Source organism: Lynx rufus, unplaced genomic scaffold (assembly GCF_022079265.1).
Source record: "Lynx rufus isolate CCGP_SWC_20201006 ecotype Redwood Valley unplaced genomic scaffold, mLynRuf1.p SCAF_1, whole genome shotgun sequence".
Classification (NCBI taxonomy): domain Eukaryota; kingdom Metazoa; phylum Chordata; class Mammalia; order Carnivora; family Felidae; genus Lynx; species Lynx rufus.
The window spans coordinates 213,374,406-213,392,621 of NW_025814823.1; the positions used below are offsets into that span (position 1 = coordinate 213,374,406).

General features: G+C 39.2%; 1 protein-coding gene across 2 annotated transcripts in view; it reads right to left on the reverse strand.

The window, feature by feature from the left end:
• NPR3 (natriuretic peptide receptor 3) overlaps positions 1 to 18,216 on the reverse strand; it is a 71,541-nt gene that overhangs the window by 30,131 nt on the left and 23,194 nt on the right. For both annotated transcript variants that reach the window (XM_047074201.1, XM_047074195.1), the window contains exon 3: positions 16,967 to 17,133. In XM_047074201.1, coding sequence (XP_046930157.1) covers positions 16,967 to 17,133 — 167 coding nt within the window. The remainder of the gene's footprint in view (positions 1 to 16,966; positions 17,134 to 18,216) is intronic.

Sequence of the window (18,216 nt, forward strand, 5' to 3'; positions counted from 1 at the left end):
AATGAAATCAAATCTTCAAGATCTTTATGACAGGATAGAAACACAGCCATCTGACTTTGGTGAGTGGGTAATTATCTCACACAGAGATAACAGGAAAAGGATAGAATAAAGGAAATAACTAATAAAGATCTCCAAATTTAGACCAATTGTCAAATTGTTTATTATACCAAAAAAAAAAAAAAAAAGATATCCCCTGTTCATCTCCTCCCTGCCTCCAATCACAGCCTGTGGGAGCAAGATTTTTAGAAATTTACGAAATGAAGCAAATTCACTCCAGAGGGGAAAGAATCAGAAAATAAATACTAATCCAAAATAATTTCTTACAGCTTGAGCTACTTTCAAATTTCACAACTGGGAAGAGGACTGAGTCCCTAGCAATATATTATTCTAGTTCCTCTCTTTTAACAATTGGCTGGGCCCCAGGAAGGGTGTCATTTAAAACTGCTACTGCCTGCTGCTTGCAGGGCTATGGGATCTTCTGCTCTCAGCTACTGGGGCTATTTTCTTTGGACACTATCACTCAAAGCGCTTAAGCTTATAAAACCCCTTTACAATCATTTTTCATAACTCCCAAGAGCAACTCAGTGCGGTTTTCTCCATTTCACAGATTAAAGTCTCTGGCACACAAGGTGGCATGCCCCAAGGTCACCAATTGTTTTAATGCCCATTAATTAATATTTATTGAACCACTACCTTGGGCTCCTCCACCACATCCACCCACACGGGCAGCAGCATCAATGGCCAGGCCTCATGAACCAGAAATCTACCCTTGGACTTTAAAAACCTGTGGCTGCTGTCAGCATCGAACACCAGAGTCCTGTGTTAGTGCAGTGGCCAACAAAGCTGGCCAGGCCCTGTCTGCCTCCCTTCTCCCAAGCTGGAAGGCTGAACACACGGGCATTCTCTTCTGGCTCCTGTCAAATTATGTGAGATGCAGAGTCCTTTTGCTGCTTGCTCTACTGGTGAAATAGAGCAAGGCTTCGTGTAAGGGAGTTGAAGTTTCTGAAATCACTGTGTTGCTCTAGCCGTGGGGTGATCTGACTAAAGCAATGTCTCCTGAGCAGAGCTCTCCGAGAAAGAATGAATCCTGACATATGGGAGGTTCTTTCACCTGAGGCTCTTTCATATGTCAGGCTCCTCCTGACAACAAAATACCACCTTTAGGTTCATTTATGTGAGTCTTCCTTTTCTAGATCCTTCCTTTAAATGTGATATCCTGGTAAGGCCCATCTGCTGAACCCCAGTATCTTTGTGTAAATGAGTTCTTCACCAAGTAGAAAAAGACGGATGCTGAGACCCTGAGCGCCCAGGAGAACCAGGGGAGAAAGCAAAAAAAAAAAAAAAAAAAAAAAATCAGAGCTTTCATCCTCTACAATTTTGCCATTAGCTCCTTCACTTACGGTAAGGAGTATAATTGTGGGAGCTAATGCACGTTCTTTCTGCAAGCTAGACTGGTCATGTATCCACAGTCCATATTTTATGTGATCTGATAATTCTAAAAAGAAGTTAAGGGGCGCCTGGGTGGCTCAGTCTGGTAAGCATCCAACTTCAGCTCAGGTCATGATCTCACAGTTCGTGGGTTCGAGCCCTGCGTCAGGCTCTGTGCTAACAGTTCAGAGTCTGGAGTCTGCTTCAGATTCTGTGTCTCCCTCTTCTCTCTGCCCTCCTCTGCTTGTTCTCTCTCTCCCTCTCTCTCTCTCTCAAAAATAAATAAACACCAAAAAAAAAGAAGTTAAGTTGTGTTTTCATTGTGAAGAATTTGGCCAAATGTACTAAAATGCCCTCTACTCCATTAAGTGACAATAGATGTGAAAAAAAAGTAAAACAGCTTAGCCTTTCAATTGTGAAATACATTTCCACACTGCATTGCTATTTTAGTCATGCATATTTGAGTATATTGTCACCCTTACTGCAAAATATCTTTCTAACTGAAATTACATCACTGTACACAATGGAAATGGAAAAAACAATAATTGTCTTTCAAAAGGTCAAAATGAAACCTACTGCCTGGAAAAGTCCTTTCTCATAGGTACTGTGGCTCTTCTTTAAACATTTTCAGATTGCACCTATTCTGCAAAAAAATAGTATTTTTTGCAATTAAGCAATCCACACCTGCCAACATGTGAAAATCACAAGCAAATGGACAATTATTTACAATCAAACAAAAAAGTACTTTAACCGGGAGATTCCCAATTTTTTAAAACATTCTAATTTGGCACAACTAATTGAGTTAAAAGTTGTAAGAATAATCTATTTCAAAGGATTCTTCCTCTGTATTTCAAGAAAAGGGAAGTAACTATATTTCAGATTTCAGTACATCTTTATTTAAATGTGTTCTGAAAGCCAATTGGTATTTCTTTAGCTGGAAAAAAGAATGGCTTTTAATAAGCCATTCCTCTTGCAGTGCCACTGTCTGCTGATTACATTTTCCTAATAAAACTAATCTTATTAATATGTTGGCATGTGAACTCATTATTTTTCTGCTGTTAAAAGCCAACTTGTGGTTTGCTTTTACTCTTTCAAATACAATTAGCGAAGCTCTCCAGTGCCTGAAAGGGTCTTTTCATTCGGACAAATTATTCCCGGGCTGGCTTTAAAGAAAGGGGGTGAGGACAAAAAGGGGTGATGGCTGGTGCACGGGGGAGAGTCTCCTCCATTCTGACGTATCTCTGGAAGACACGAAAACTTGCCTGTGCACAGTCTCACGAGAAGAGGGGCCAACAGGGCTTGCACCCATCAGCTGCGGGTTTTTTCTTACATTACTTTCACCGAAGAGCTAATTTTAAAAATCTCAATCAGAGTGCACAGAGTCAATTAAATGATACTATTTTAAGACAAGAGGGGGTGAAGTGTCTGGCAAAGATTTTATTGATGATCTGATAACTTTTCAACTGATGTCACTTCCCACACTGTTCCTGTGCAAAACCAGTGTCAAAATACAAGCTGGTTTAGACAGCTTTACTGCTAGGCCGTCCCCTCATTGAAGGAATTGAGAGTTGTTTTTCAACATTTCGGACTTTCCAAAATGTAATGTCTGCCTATCTAAACAATGATTTATTAAACTTGTCTCTGTTCAAATACCTTGGCTAGATACATCAGCTGCTCTCCAGCTTCCCTTTTCATTTTTGAGTGTCAGAGGGAAACCTGGAAGAGAGGAAATGCCCAAATACATATCCCACCTCCCTAACAATACCATTGTGCACCAAACACTGCCGGAATATTTGTTTAATTAAATTTTCAACTTTTAAATAAGGAGAAAAAACAAGCTATGGGTGGCCCATAACCTCAAACGAGCAAATATTCAAGGTTATAAAATCACCCCCTGCTCAGAATACCTGGTTAGAAATAAAAACAGCAGTTACCAAATTCTACCCCAAGTCAAGAACAGAGGTGGCATTAAGAAGCATGAAACTGAATTTGAAAGCCAAAACACTAAGGATGAAGCATTATTTCATAGAAAAAAGACTCTACATATTCTTTATAACTAGAACACCTTTCTTTAACAACAACAAAAAGCCATTGCTGAAATTAACTGGAGAAATACTAAAAAACAGTTCTGATCCATTCTTAAAAACTACGCTGTAATTTTGTGCTTGCAAAAGTACACTTGTAGCTGTATCTTTGCTAATGCAAACTGAAGACAGAACACTACAATTACTGAATTCATGTATACAAAGGTGAATTATGCATATATAAACAGCTACACATCATAGAATAGTGACCAGTTCAAAGCTGAAGAAAAGTTGGTCCTTTGTTTTTTTAAAGCTGGAGTAATGAAAATTTCCAAGAGACTTTCCTGATGTAATATTACAAGCAGCAGAATAGTACATTGTCATAAAAGTCTCCTAAAAATGGGGGTGGGGGGGGTTGGGGAGCACTTGTGATGATTGTTACACTGTGATTTTTCAGTAAGGGATATGTACATTCCATACCCAGAGAAGGACAATTCTAAATTAGAAAAACACTTTCCACATGTTAATAACAGAAACCCGGAAATGGGAAAGCTTCTCGAGGTGGTGGCCCAAATATCTGGTTTTACAACAGAGGAAGCCCCAAGAGGTAAAGGGACCTGGCCAAAGGCTTTCTCGGCCCAAGTTCACTGCCCTAGTTCACAGTCAGGAACTCTGCCTTCTCTTCTATAGCTCTTTCCCAGCTGGGCTGCCTTTGGCTCTAGAGTAATGCTGTCTGCAACCCCGGAGATAACTAAGGGTTGGATCACATTCAGAGGAGACAGTCCCTACATAGGAAGGTAACTGAGCCCCACATTGGGGCCCCTTAACATGTTTTACATCTTCAAATGTCTTTTAACTTTTTTTCTGAAATATTTTGTTTTACAATAAAAGAGTCCTAGCAGATTCTAGAAAGGGTTTTAAACTGCTACCACTGCATTGTGACAAATTACAAATAACATATCAGGACACAAATAGCTCCCATTATTTTTATTTAAATAACCCATCTTCAAACTTTTAACTGAGTCGACTTGGCTTTTTAAAAAATCTACTTTAAAACCTAAACTTCTACTTATACTGGCAACAGGATCCCTAGATGATGTTCCTGTATATATACAAAGGAATCACTTACAAGTGAAGCTGGTCCATAAGCTGTATTAGAGGAGTTTAGCCCTAGACATAAAATAGAAAAAGGTCTTCATACACCAGTATGACAAACCTGTAAAAGACAACCGTTTTCTTAGTATTACTGTCAATGTATGTCACTTTTATATAATTGCTTTTAAAGAATCACAGAAGGCAGGTATGTCTGTGAGGGGGAAAGAGTGAGCACTAAGTTGGTAAATCAAGAAAAAGTAGCCACTAGAAGGGAAACTATAACTGAACAGGAATTTCTAAAGGAGCTACAGCATTTGAGGCCAAAAGAAACATGATAGATCCCTCTCTCCAACACACACACTCTCTTTCTTCCTTGCTTTGAATATAAGATTACCCTCCTACCCCTGCACTAACAAACAAACAAACAAACAAACAAACAAGCAAAAAAAAAAAAAAAACCCAAGATGCCATCACCATCTCTGAACATTTACACGGTACTGAGAGTCAACAATCCAGGGTGACTTCTGGTAAACCACTCTGGTAAAACGCACATTCCCTCCAAAATCCCTACCAAAACAACAATAAAAATATCTTTTAAGGTATAAACTTATAAGTGGAAAGAGTACAGGAAGGAAATAGATGAGAAATGTCAACAAAATTTTGGAAGCTGGAAAGGGGTAACCAATTCAACAGACCTGAAAAACTAAAACGAGAGTGTGCACAGGAACAGGGCAGGCAGCTCCAGTAAGAAACAAAGAATTCCTGTACAGAGGTTCTAGAATTGGAAACACTAGTTACCTCTGGAGGTAGGGATGCCCTGCAGATGAAAATGGCGGGATTCATTGAAAGTCTAATAATGGATCACTTCAACTCAAGTGCACCCCACCTTCCAGCCATCACCAAACCTTACCCAGAAAAAAAATTGCCCCTTCCCAACCAGGCAGAAAAAAGGAGGTTTATTGGCTGAAGGTGTTGACACAAAAAAAGATCTGAACAGGAAGGTACCAGGCACATCTAGAGCTCAGGTGAAGCATAAAACTGAAAATCAGGTTTAAGTGGAAAGTCTGCAATCCTAAAGGTGAAGCTTCCCCACCATGGGCTCCCAGAATGTAGGAAAGGCTTATGATTCTCAAGAAGAGATTTGGAGAATTCTTTTTTCTTATATACAAAAAAAATTTTAAGTTTATTTATTTATTTATTTTGAGAGAGAGAGAGAAAGAGTATGTGTGCAAGTGGGAGAGGGGCAGAGAGGGAGAAAGAGAGAGAGAGAGAGAGAGAGAGAGAGAGAGAGAATCCCAGGCAGGTTCCACACTGTCAGTGCAGAGCTGGGCTCTGCAGGGCTCAAACAAACAAACCACGAGATCATGTCCTGAGCCGAAGTCAGATCCTTAACCGAATGAGCCACCCAGGTGCCCCGTTGGAGGAGAATTCTTTAATGAAACTGATAAGCCTAGGAGATACAACCTCCAGCTAATCATATTTGGGATAACCCTTTGAAAAAGCTAGCTCAACATGTTATTACCCTACAATAAAGTCTACTTCTAGACACATTCCCATGCACACAGAGCTTCTAGATAGCCTCTTTCATGGCTCACCCTTAAATATAAACAGACAGCTAAGGATTACCAACAGTTTAAGAAAACCTTGTAATATGAAAGAAATCACAATATTTTTATAAGGAATCTGATGTAAGTAAAATGCAATGTAAGTTAAAGAAAACTTACAAAAAACACCTTGTGTCAGCAAAAGTAAGATACCAGAATTATAAAAAGCACCTTTGTTTTATGTTCCCTTAGAAAAAAATTCTACTTACTAAATTATGACAGTCTACCAGTTATGAAATGGATCCCGACTTCAGGTAAGTTAAATGTGTTCTAGAACTGATGAAAGAAAGGATATATGCAGAAAGATAAGATATTGAATCCAGGAAACAATGTCAGGGTACTATTTTTTAGAAAGAGAGGCACTCAGAGAACAAGAGAGAACTCTTAGAAATTTAACATATGATAGCAGAAATTAAAAATTCCAAATATCTTTGGAAGATAAAGGTGAGGCAATCTCTCAGAAAGGAAAAGAAAAATGCAGAGTTGGAAAATGGGAGAAAAAATTAGAGAATTGACTGACAAGAGCCAACATCCAACTTTAAAATTTCTGGAAAGAGCAAGCAAAGTGACCAGCACAAAGATTTTAAAAGACACACACCAAGGTGAAATCATTGTGAAACATCAGAGCACCAGTGAGCCACTTGTCTGCCTTATGGTCTCCAATTCATTTCCCTCCCTACACCTGCTTTGCTTTGCTCTAAATCATAGGAAGACGATTCTTCCAGGCTGCATTTCCCTGTCAGTTGACTTCTGGTTGGTTCAGCCAAAAGAAGCACTGATGGAAGAGTCAGGAAGTAAGGGGAAAGCCAGGATATGTCTTCCTCTCTCTCACCTCGCCTTAGGTACCATCTCTGGGAGAGGTTGTATTTGTTCCATGCTGCTAGCTCCTATGAGCAGCTCTAAGTCTTTGATCCCGTAAGACTCTTTCTTCCCTGGTCTTTCTAGCTCTGGAGGTGGTAATGGCTTTTTGCTGTTGCTAATTTCTGGCTTGCCTTACTATTCTATTTGGTGTTTTGGCTCTTTCTACACTTTAAAGTTAGTTTCTCCAATTAAATTCCTTCTGTTGAAGTATTTAATTTTTCCAGACTAGACTCTGATTAAGCAATCACCATTATGTAAAGAAAATACTAAAGTCTTCGGGATAGAGAAAAAGAAAATAACATGAAAAAGATAAATAATCAGGATGGTAACACCAAAAGCTGCAAAACAATAGAGCAATGTCATCAAAATTTGAGGGAAAATTAATCTTCAAACTAAAATTTTATACCCAGCTAAACAACTGACTATATATAAAAATAAAACAAAATGTTTTCTGATATTCAAAGTCTCAAAAGATTTTCTACTCATATCATCTTGTTCTTCAAAACTAAGGTGAAATTCAACTAAGAAGGAGATTTAATATCCACTAAAAAGGGAAACTGATACAGGAGAAAACTGAAGGAATTTCCAGGTTTATACTAAAGGAAGTAATTACTCTAAACAGGAGCAGGAAAACAAAGGGCTAAAAAAAATCACTAACATCATTCTAGGGAATGAGAATGAAACAAAACTACATGGAAGCAAATTTTTAAAAAGGAAGGAAATTATTAACTTCGGAGAAAAAAAGCTACACAGGAAAGGAAATGTAATCATAGAACACTACACGGTTCTGCTACATGGTTCAATATATATGGTCATAATAATAATAGCTCTTAATAAGGTGGGATAGCTATTATTCAAATTTTATGAATGTACCTGTAAGTAAAAACTATGCTACAAAATATTAGGAGGATGGGAGGAAAAGTACATATTTGTAAAGAAAGTGTGCAAAGGAGCTAAATCTTTTTCCATTTTAGGAAATGATGAGCTATATCAAATTTCTCATATCAAAAACAGCAATACCAAGAAGCTATTTTAGAAATACAGAGGGCAACACTAGAAAAAGCCAATAGAAACATTAAGGATTATTGCCGCTAAGGAATGGAAGTCAGGAATAGAGAGGAACAGGACACTCCTGTTTGTCTACAACTCATACAGTACCATAAATTTATTTTTAATTCAGTCTGTTTCTTTTTTTCACTTGTTATAGTCAATCTAGAATGGCATATATTATTTTGATTTAAACAACAACAACATCAGGGAAAGAAGGTGAGCTTCACCCAAAGGCAGAGCCAACAGCTCGTGAAGCCAGCCAGTGAATGGGCTTCAGAAGTGCCAAACACAATAGAGAGAAAGGGGCAAGGCCAAGAGTGGGATTTACACGACTGAGAAGTCAGACAGGCTGCCAGAGAGGAAGAGATGTCTCCAACACTGGCTCAGCCTAAACTGAGAAATAGTAGCAAGGACAAATTTGAGTCTACCTCTTAAAGACAGTGTGAAAACACTAGGAATTGGAAAGACTAGACTGACTCCCTAGCCCAGAATGAAGGAAGGAAGGAATGACTTGGTATCTCTTTCATCTCAGCAATAAAACTAATGTTTTTCAAATTTAAGATTAGTAAATATTCAAGCATTTAAGTGTTCCTTCATTTTCTTCCAGGGGAGTGATTTCTCAGTGCAGCAGTGTATACACCATGTTGTGCCCTATCCATGAGAATAAAAGGGGCTTCGGACAATAATTGGGCAAATGGCATGCTGACTAGCCATCATCTAGTTCAATGATTCTTACTTTTTTGTGACACTGACCCCATTAAGAATCAAGTGGGGGGTACTGGCCCCTCTCTCTAGAAATACGCACATGTTCACTTACACACAAAAGTTTGTACATAAGTATAGAGTTAATGCACACTAAGTCAAGAGATCATTATCCACTTAAAGAGGTCATGGAAACTTGGATGAATTTGGAAGGGACTTCTCACTAAAGAACTAAATGAACCCACTCCACTGTGTTTAATGTCATTTCTCTAGAAACATGGATATTTTCACATATGCACCACATATGGTCTGCTACAAGATAAATGGTCCACATCTCTGTGAGTACCGTCAGTGTATGAGAATGCTTTACACTGAGGCGCGTAATGTTTAATATCCATCCTGGCACAGAAATGCAGATCTTGTGGGCTTCCAGAGCTCGTGGCCATGGATATTTATATACCTGCTTAAGAATTTGTAGGTGATGAGGATCTCACCCCAGATGGGACCACGGCATGGTCACATATCAAGCTCACAGCCTTGTTCTCTGGAGCACTCAGTAAACAACATCTCATGATCTAAGAAATAATGATTTACACTCCAGAAGAAAATAGGAAATACAGGTTGCTGCTGATGAAGAAGAGACAGAGTCCCAGCAGATTTTGTGAAGTGTGTGAAAGAGTAAGGAGAAATTGGTATTTTAAAAGTGTATATTTGGGGAGGCAGTGTGCAAGAAAAGAAGAGAAGTCCTTCAGCCTGTGTTGCCTGCCAGACTCACTTGTCGGGCTTGAGACACTTAATCTTCAAGTCACGGGTTCACTCCCCATAGTGGGCATGTTGTTAATAAAAGGGTCAGACTGATGTAGTGGAAAAAGAAAGTCACTGAACCAGGATTCAGGGGATGCAACTAATCTTGGCTTGGCCACCACACAGTGCATTCTAAAACCAAATACCAGTGCCCTAGAATTGGAACCACTCACATGGCAAAGGCCAAACACCCATTAAGATATCCTTGAGTCAGAGCCACTCCCCATGTGGGCAACACAATAAAACCACTAGAGAAAGCCAGGCAGGCACTCTGCAAACACTTGTCTGAGCCACGCTGGGAGCCCCTTTGCTACTTGAGGGCCTCTCCAGCAGAGCTTTACTTCTAACTTTAGATTTCTAATGACTGCTAGAGGGTCTTCAGAATCCCCATTGTGAAAACCCATTACTGTCTCCCAATACCATCTCCCACAGGACAAGTGAAACTGAACTCCTGGTTTTGTGGACCTAACAAGGTCTAGGCATAGGATTTATTCAACACTCACCATTGCTATATTGATTGCAGCATACAGGTTACATTTGGAAAGGCCACCTCACCTGACTGGACCTCAGTTTCTACCTTTCCGTCACCATGCTAGGAGTAGGTTGAATTTGATGTCCTTCTGGTTTAATAATAACTAAACTAATAAGCATAATAATAAAAGCTTAAGTGTATTGGCTGCTTCCTTTATGCCAAGCATACAGCAAAAGGATGCAAGAATAAACAGAAACAGACATAGTTCCTGCTCTCACAGAGGTGACAGTCTGGTAGAAGAGGCAAGATTTAATTATAAAATCCCACACATAGCTGATGGGGCGCCTGGGTGGCTCAGTCGGTTGGTTAGGTGTCCGACTTCGGTTCAGGTCATGATCTCACGGTTTGTGGGTCCGAGCCCCACATTGGGCTCTGTGCTGACAGCTCAGAGCCTGGAGCCCGCTTTCTGTGTCTCCCTTTCTCTCTACTCCTCCTCTGCTTACGCTCTGTCTCTCTCTCTCCTTCAAAAATAAATAAACATTCCAAAAAATTTTTAAAAAGAAAATTCCCCACCTAGCTGCGAGGCTATGATGGTAAGGATCAGAGTGCCATAAGATAGTTTGGAGTGTCAGGAAAGACACATATGGAGATGATGGTATCTGAGCTGAGATCTGAAGGTTAAGTACAAGTACTAGTTACGGTAGGCATGCAGGAGCATCATACACTTTGGTCTGGAGTATAAGAAACAAGAGTAAGAGAAATAATAGCTATCATCCATTGAATATTTACTAAATGCCTGACATTGTGTTAAGTATTATTTATATACAATCCTTGAGTTCTTTCAACAGCCTTGTCAGTTAAAAATTATTATCCCCATTTTAGAGTCAGTAAACTAATGCACAGAGTTTCAGAAATATGCCCAAGATAAGAACTGTAAGAGACAGAACCAGGTCTATGACACCCCCAGCCTGCATATTTAACCATCAGGTCACACCATCTCCAGTGGTGCCCGTGGGCCCTACTAAAACATGATGTATCAGAATGGAACAGGTCTCCAGTAGGTTCAATAGTAAGAAAACAAATGTACTTTTAAAAATATTTTTATATTACCTATAGGAATGGTAGAAATATCATCATAAGACACTTGTACTAATGACCATTACAGTACATGCAACACCCACAGCCCCAATGATAGAAGAGCCCTAAGTAATCTGATTTTCTTTTTTTTAAATAATCCTCTTTTTTAACTTTTTAAATGTTTTTATTTATTTTTGAGAGAGAGAAAGACAGAGCATGAGCCAGGGAAGAGCTGAGAGAAAGGGAGACATAGATTTTGAAGCAAGCTCCAGGGTCTGAGCTGTCAGCACAGAGTCTGATGCGGAGCTTGAACTCACAAACCAAGAGATCATGACCTGAGCCAAAGCTGGACACAACTGACTAAGCCACCCAGGTGCCCCAGCAATCTGATTTTCTATACACCACACACATGCACCCACCAAACCACCCACCAAAGACAAGGGAAACAAGAGTAGATATTTGACCCAGAGATGCTAATGTACAGGCAGCAAATAGCCTCTTATTCTCCACTATACGACCTGGGCAGTAGAAAAGCTCAAAGTCTTGAAGTGTAGAGCGACCAGAGTTATGCCAGGAGTGCAGACATTATTAAAATTAGAAAAATCTAGTAATGCAGGTCATTAAAAGGTACAAAAATTTGCAGTTATAGGATAAATAAGTTCTGGGAATCTAATGTACAGTATGATGACTATAGTTAGCAATCCTGTATTGTATATTTGAAAGTTACAAAGATACTAGACCCTAAAACTCATCACAAGAGGGGCGCCTGAGTGGCTCAGTCTTAAGCGTCCAACTTTGGCTTAGGTCATGATCTCGCCATTCCTGAGTTCAGATTCTGTGTCTCCCTCTCTTTCTGCCCCTCCCCCGCTAGTGCTTGCTCTCTCTCTCTCTCTCAAAAATAAATAAACATTAAAAAAAATTTTTAAACACATCACAAGAAAAAAGTTTGTAACTATGCAAGGTGATGGATATTAACTAAACTTATTGTGGTAAGCATTTTACAGTATGTGCATATATCAAACATTGAATTTATACAATGTTATATATCAATTATAGCTCAATAAAACTGGAAAAGAGGAAAGTTTAACTCATTAATGTAACTCATTACATTATAATAGAATAAAGAGGAAACCATCTGATTATCTCAGCAGATACAGAAAAGGCATTTGATAAAATTCAAACACCCCCAACCTACACAGGTGATAAAACTGCATAGAACTTAATATGCATATACTATGTTACACACACACACACACACACACACAGGAGTACAAATAAAACTGAGGAAAGCTGAGTACGGTCAGTGTCAATATCTGTATTGTGATCGTATATACATAATCTTCCAAAATGTTACCAATGGAGGAAATTGGGCAATGTATACAAGTGATCTCTCTGTATTGCATCTTAAAACTGCATGTACCTCTGCAATTATCTCAATAACAACTCAAATTTAAAAAGAGAGGACAAAGGGTGAAAATGGAGGGGAAAACGGAGAGAGGAAGAGAAAGGAGATCAATTTTTTGGAAACAAAATTGCATTAATCCATCAAAATTTGTTAAGTTAAAAATATAGGATAGTAATTTTACTTAAAAAATCATAGCCATTCCAACCTCCCAATGTTTTAGTATAGCCTTATAAAAATTTAAAGTTTCAAATTTTTGCATTTTTCTCATTTAATGTTTATTTATTTTTGAGAGAGACAGAGAGAAAGCCAGTGGGGGAGGGACAAAGAGCGAGACTCAAAATCTGAAGCAGGCTCCAGGCTCTGAGCTGTCAGCACAGAGCCTGACACAATGCTTAAACTTACAAACCTGTAAGATCGTGACCTGACCTGAAATCGAATGTTCAACTCACTGAGCCACTCAGGCGCCCCTCAAATTTTTGCATTTTGAGAATATCACGACCTTTCCAGGGATGCTCCCAACATGCTAAATATGATGAATACAATACTAACATATATGACACAGTGTCAATGATATATTACAATTTACAGTGCCTACAATAAAAACTGTGTCTGGGGGTGCCAGTGGCTGTCAGTTAAGTGTCTGACTCTTGATTTCGGCTCAGGTCATGATCTCACAGTTTGTGAGATCCAGCTCACATCGGGCTCTGCACTGACAGCGTGCAGCCTGCTTGGGATTCTGTTTCCCTCTCTCTGCCCCTCCCCTGCTTGCTCTCTCTCTCTCTCTCTCAAAATAAATAAACGTTAAAAAAATTTTTTTAACCTGTGTCCAAAGCCTTTCCCCTAACCTATATTATATAAACTTAAACCTACATTATATAAACTTCGATGCTTGCTATGCTATTTTCGTTTCAGTTATTCCAACAAAATATGTAATTCTTTCAAAACAAAACAAAACTTCACCAACAAAGAATAGAAGGGAACTTCCATAATCTAAGGACTCTCCCAAAAACTTCACACTCAACATTATGTTTAAACAGTGATATGAACAGATATGAAATGTGTTATATGTTCTTTGTAGTAAAGTTAAGAACAAGGCAGGGATGTCCACTATCACTGCTTATATTCAATTCTGTACTGGAATCCTAGCCAGTGCCATTAAAAGCTTTAATAAAATATACTTAATTTAATATGCTTAATTTAATGAAGTATACCTTCAATCAAGCATACTTAGGAGAAGAATTGAAAAGAAAGAAAATTGTCTCTATCCACAAGCCATGTGATTGTTCAAAGAATAAGTGGTAAATTTTAGGACTAATAAGAGATTCCACCAAAGTTGCTGGATTTGAAATCGATAGCAGAGGCCGAAGAGCCCATGATGAGTGTCATGAACTGAAATTCTAAGTAAAGAGATAAGACAACCCATTAGTACAAAGAAGAGAAGCAGAATGACCTAGAAAGGAGCTGAGCCCTAGAATGAAGACCACTAAGTCTTTCTAGTTGTGCTAAACATCTCCTGCTGCATTAGAGCAAAGTCTCACACCTGTGAGTCCCAGCTGCACCAGCTCCTGGGTCTTTGGCTCCCACAGCTCCCTCTCCCACAATAACCCCCACAACAGCCCCCACAACCTCCTGTCTAAACTAACCTGATGAACTCAAAAGAGCCCAACTAAAACACACGTAAGTATGAAAAGTAGACATATTTTCAGAACTGGAATAAATTACTATAACTAGCTCTAATTTCTACTCATAATTTTTATTTATTTATAAAGTCAGTTTTAATGATCCCATCATCAGAGGGAAGCAGTATTAAAATCCACAACTACAACTAATCTCTAAAGCACTGACACATGGTTTGGAATATGTTATGGATCTTTGTAGCAGGTACAAAGATACATACTTCTTTTGCCCAAGAAGTATCATTGTGTTGGACAGCCTCTACTGTAATACTTTAACTTCAACAGCCTCAGGTAGGAGGCCAAACAAAATGTGCTCAGTGCCCTTTACATTCTTTCCTATTCCTGAGGCAAAGGATTTGGATAATGACAATACTATCATAGGTTTCCTTCAACTTGGTCTCTGTTGCAAAAGTTCTACTTCTTTCATTATTCAGAACTCACTCTCCAATATGGTAGCCACTAGTCACATGACTACTGAGCATTTGAACTGAATTTAGACATGCTATTAGGGTAAAACACACACTGAATTTCAAAGACTTTATATAATAAAAAAGAATATATAATCTCATCCATAATTTTTATATTGATTAAACGTTGAAAGAACATTTTATATGTGAATTAAATAAAATGTATGGGGCGCCTGGGTGGCGCAGTCGGTTAAGCGTCCGGCTTCAGCCAGGTCACGATCTCGCGGTCCGTGAGTTCGAGCCCCGCATCGGGCTCTGGGCTGATGGCTCAGAGCCTGGAGCCTGTTTCTGATTCTGTGTCTCCCTCTCTCTCTGCCCCTCCCCCGTTCATGCTCTGTCTCTCTCTGTCCCAAAAATAAATAAACGTTGAAAAAAAAAATTTTTTTTAAAAAAAATGTATTATTCAAATTAATTTGACCTGGTTATTTTAACTTTTTAAAAATGTAGCTACTAGTTTTGAAGGGGAACATGCACCCCAATGTTTATAGCAGCACTATCAACAATAGCCAAATTATAAAAAGAGCCCAAATGTCCATTGACTGATGAATGGATAGAGAAGATGCGGTATATATTTACAATGGAATATTACTCAGTGATCAAAAAGAATGAAATCTTGCTATTTGCAACAACACAGATGGAACTAGAGTGTATTAATGCTAAGCAAAATAAATCAGAGAAAGACAAATATCACATGATTTCACTTCTATGTGGAATTTAAAATACAAAACAAATGAACGTAAGGGAAGGGAAGCAAAAATAATATAAAAACAGAGAGGGAGACAAACCATAAGAGACTCTTAAATGCAGAGACCAAACTGCCAGTTGCTGGAGGAATGTTGGGTGGGGGGACGTGCTAAATGGGCAAGAGGCATTAAAAGGAGGGCATTTGTTGGGATGAGCACTGGCTGTTATATGTAAGTGATAAATCGCTAAATCCTATTCCTGAAATCATTTAAAAAATGTAGCTACTAGAAATTTTAAATTACATACATGGCTCACATTTGCGTATACACACACCTTTTGGCTTTCTAAATCAGAACCATCCGGTATGTATGCATATGTATATATTTTAAATGACATGTATATTATACACATATATAACATTTAAGCCATGAATAAATATATTCATGAGAACTTTTGTACATTATTTGATAGCAAATCATTCTTACAAAGACAGGTATGATATAATAATAGCATAAAAGAGGCCTCATTTATTGAGCTCCAACTTTGTGATGCGGATAGCACTAAAAGCTTCAGATAGATTATCTGTAATCCTTCCAACAGGGAGCAGTAGTTTGGACAAAGACTGTGCGATTTGCCCCAGATCACACTGCTAAAAAGTGTTCACCTCAAGCTCTGAATGTAGGTCTGTCTGAGGACAATGTCTGCACCCTGTACTCCTTCAAATAAGGAAATCGAGAGAGGCCCTGTTTGGAAGTGACCAAATGAAGCTCGTCTTACGAAGATGGTCATTATCCACTTTGGGCAAGGACTATCCAAAGCCATATATCTATCATTAAGAAGGTGCTCCTTTTCCACTTTGGACTCTGTGGAATGAACAGTTTTGAAAACCGGCACACACACAACCCCCCAACCAGCCTGAGGAGTGCACTGCTCACCCTGCTCTGAGAAAAGAATTTGCTGGAAGGACACAGAGTTTGAGCGCCCGCATAGCAAAGTACACCAGAAGCAGCAAAACAATGGCATCAAGTGAGGTGTGGCCGGCTGTCTTTGGTGCCACCTCTCAGATGAGTTCTCTGCTCAATCCTTAGTGTGGCCAAAGCTTCTGACCCTAGTCCACCCTCGGAAAATGCATCAGTAAAACACCACTAATGGAGTGGGAAGCTCGAGAATACCCAAGGGGAAGTGACGCTACCACAGGAGAGAAAAGCAGAGTCGCCAAAAAGATGGCCGAAAGAAAGAGCCTTCTAAAACCCAAAATATCTTATGCCATCAAGCTTTGGAAAAATTAGGCATGCAAAACTTTGGCATTCCTTCGTCCATCTTCTCCCCCACCATGCTCCCAGTCGAATAAGCCTTGGAAGTGTATAGACATCTGCTCAGCATGGCCACAAGTACCCACAAAAAGCAATTCTCCTTCCTGCAGCAGTTGGAAAAGTGGGGTGACGGACATGGAGGAGGGGGGAACTGGTCAGAAAAAAAAAGACAAAAAGTTCAGTGACATTCAGACGTGAACCTAGGGATTTTTGAATGGTTCAGAATAGGACACTGTCACCTCTGATTTAATTAGAAGACTGTTTTCGGGATGCTGAAGGTCTCGGCTCATAATCAAGAACTTACATAATCCTCCTCATTGAGTCCTTGTTTCTCAACAGAACTTTTCACCTCCATGGAAAACTTCTCAAACTCAGGTTTCACTGTCCTCAGTAGAGTGATTGTTTGGAGGGATGAGTATGCTTGCTTAGCTTCAAAGTCATGCTTGTCTCCTCTCTTCCACGAGCCATCTCCTACAGAGAAAGAAAAATATTTATAATTCCAAGGCAGTCACCATAAAGGGACCATTCTCCCTCTTCAGCTGCAGCGTGTCACTACATGTTACTTTTGGCAGCTGGGGCAAGCGGTATTGTCACAGTTCTGCACTTGGATATAACATGACCACATCAAGATCCTCAAAGGAGAAGAAGGCCTTTTGGACACGTGTTCCTTTGAAATGGGAGAGGAACATAAAAGCACTGTGGACTTCACTGCCTCAACCACATAACTGTAATTTTCAGCACCTGAGAATCCAGCACTGGAGGAGTAAGAAGTAAATTTGTCTTCCTTTCCATTCACATTTTTTTAATACCTACAATCAACTGTGGAGGTCAACCGAGTTGTTACTACTGTGCAACAAACCTGATGTTATGTAGATGTGGAATGACAGGAAAGTCTATGTGTGACAACACAAGTCTTGTGCACAAGACTTATGCACAAGTATGATAAAGCTGGCACCATTCACAGGGAAAAGTTTGACATTATTGATATTCTTTGAAATATTTCTGGAATCTCTTCAGAATAAAAGCAGCTCAGGTGAACACGAGGGTTTATATCTCTGTAGTGTTGGGAGCACCATAACAATTATTTTTTGGACAATATTCATCAGTGCATCAATAGTAACAAAATTAAAATTGCTAACATTTATTGGACATATATAACAATAAAAGCTCTGTTTATTGAGCACTTTATACATATAAACTCATTGAATCTTTACAAGACTCTCTGTGATTCGGGCACATTATCCTATGTTACAGATGAGGAAACTGAGGCATTGAGAAACTGGGTCCTCCCTGCTTCACAGCACTCCCTCTCACAAAAGCAAAGGCAGATTACACGGATAAGAATCATTACTCTTCTCGTTATGATTTCATTTTTGAGGAAATATGTGGCCTGCAGGACCCCAAAAGGAAACATGGGCTTCCAACATGTGGCAATAAACTGTTGTTTCTATGAATTACCATTATGACCCCTACAGATCTCTGGAAATACAACAAGGAATTCAGCCCGCTAGAGTTCAACATCAAAGTCAGTTGTTCACACCAAGCCCCTAGTCC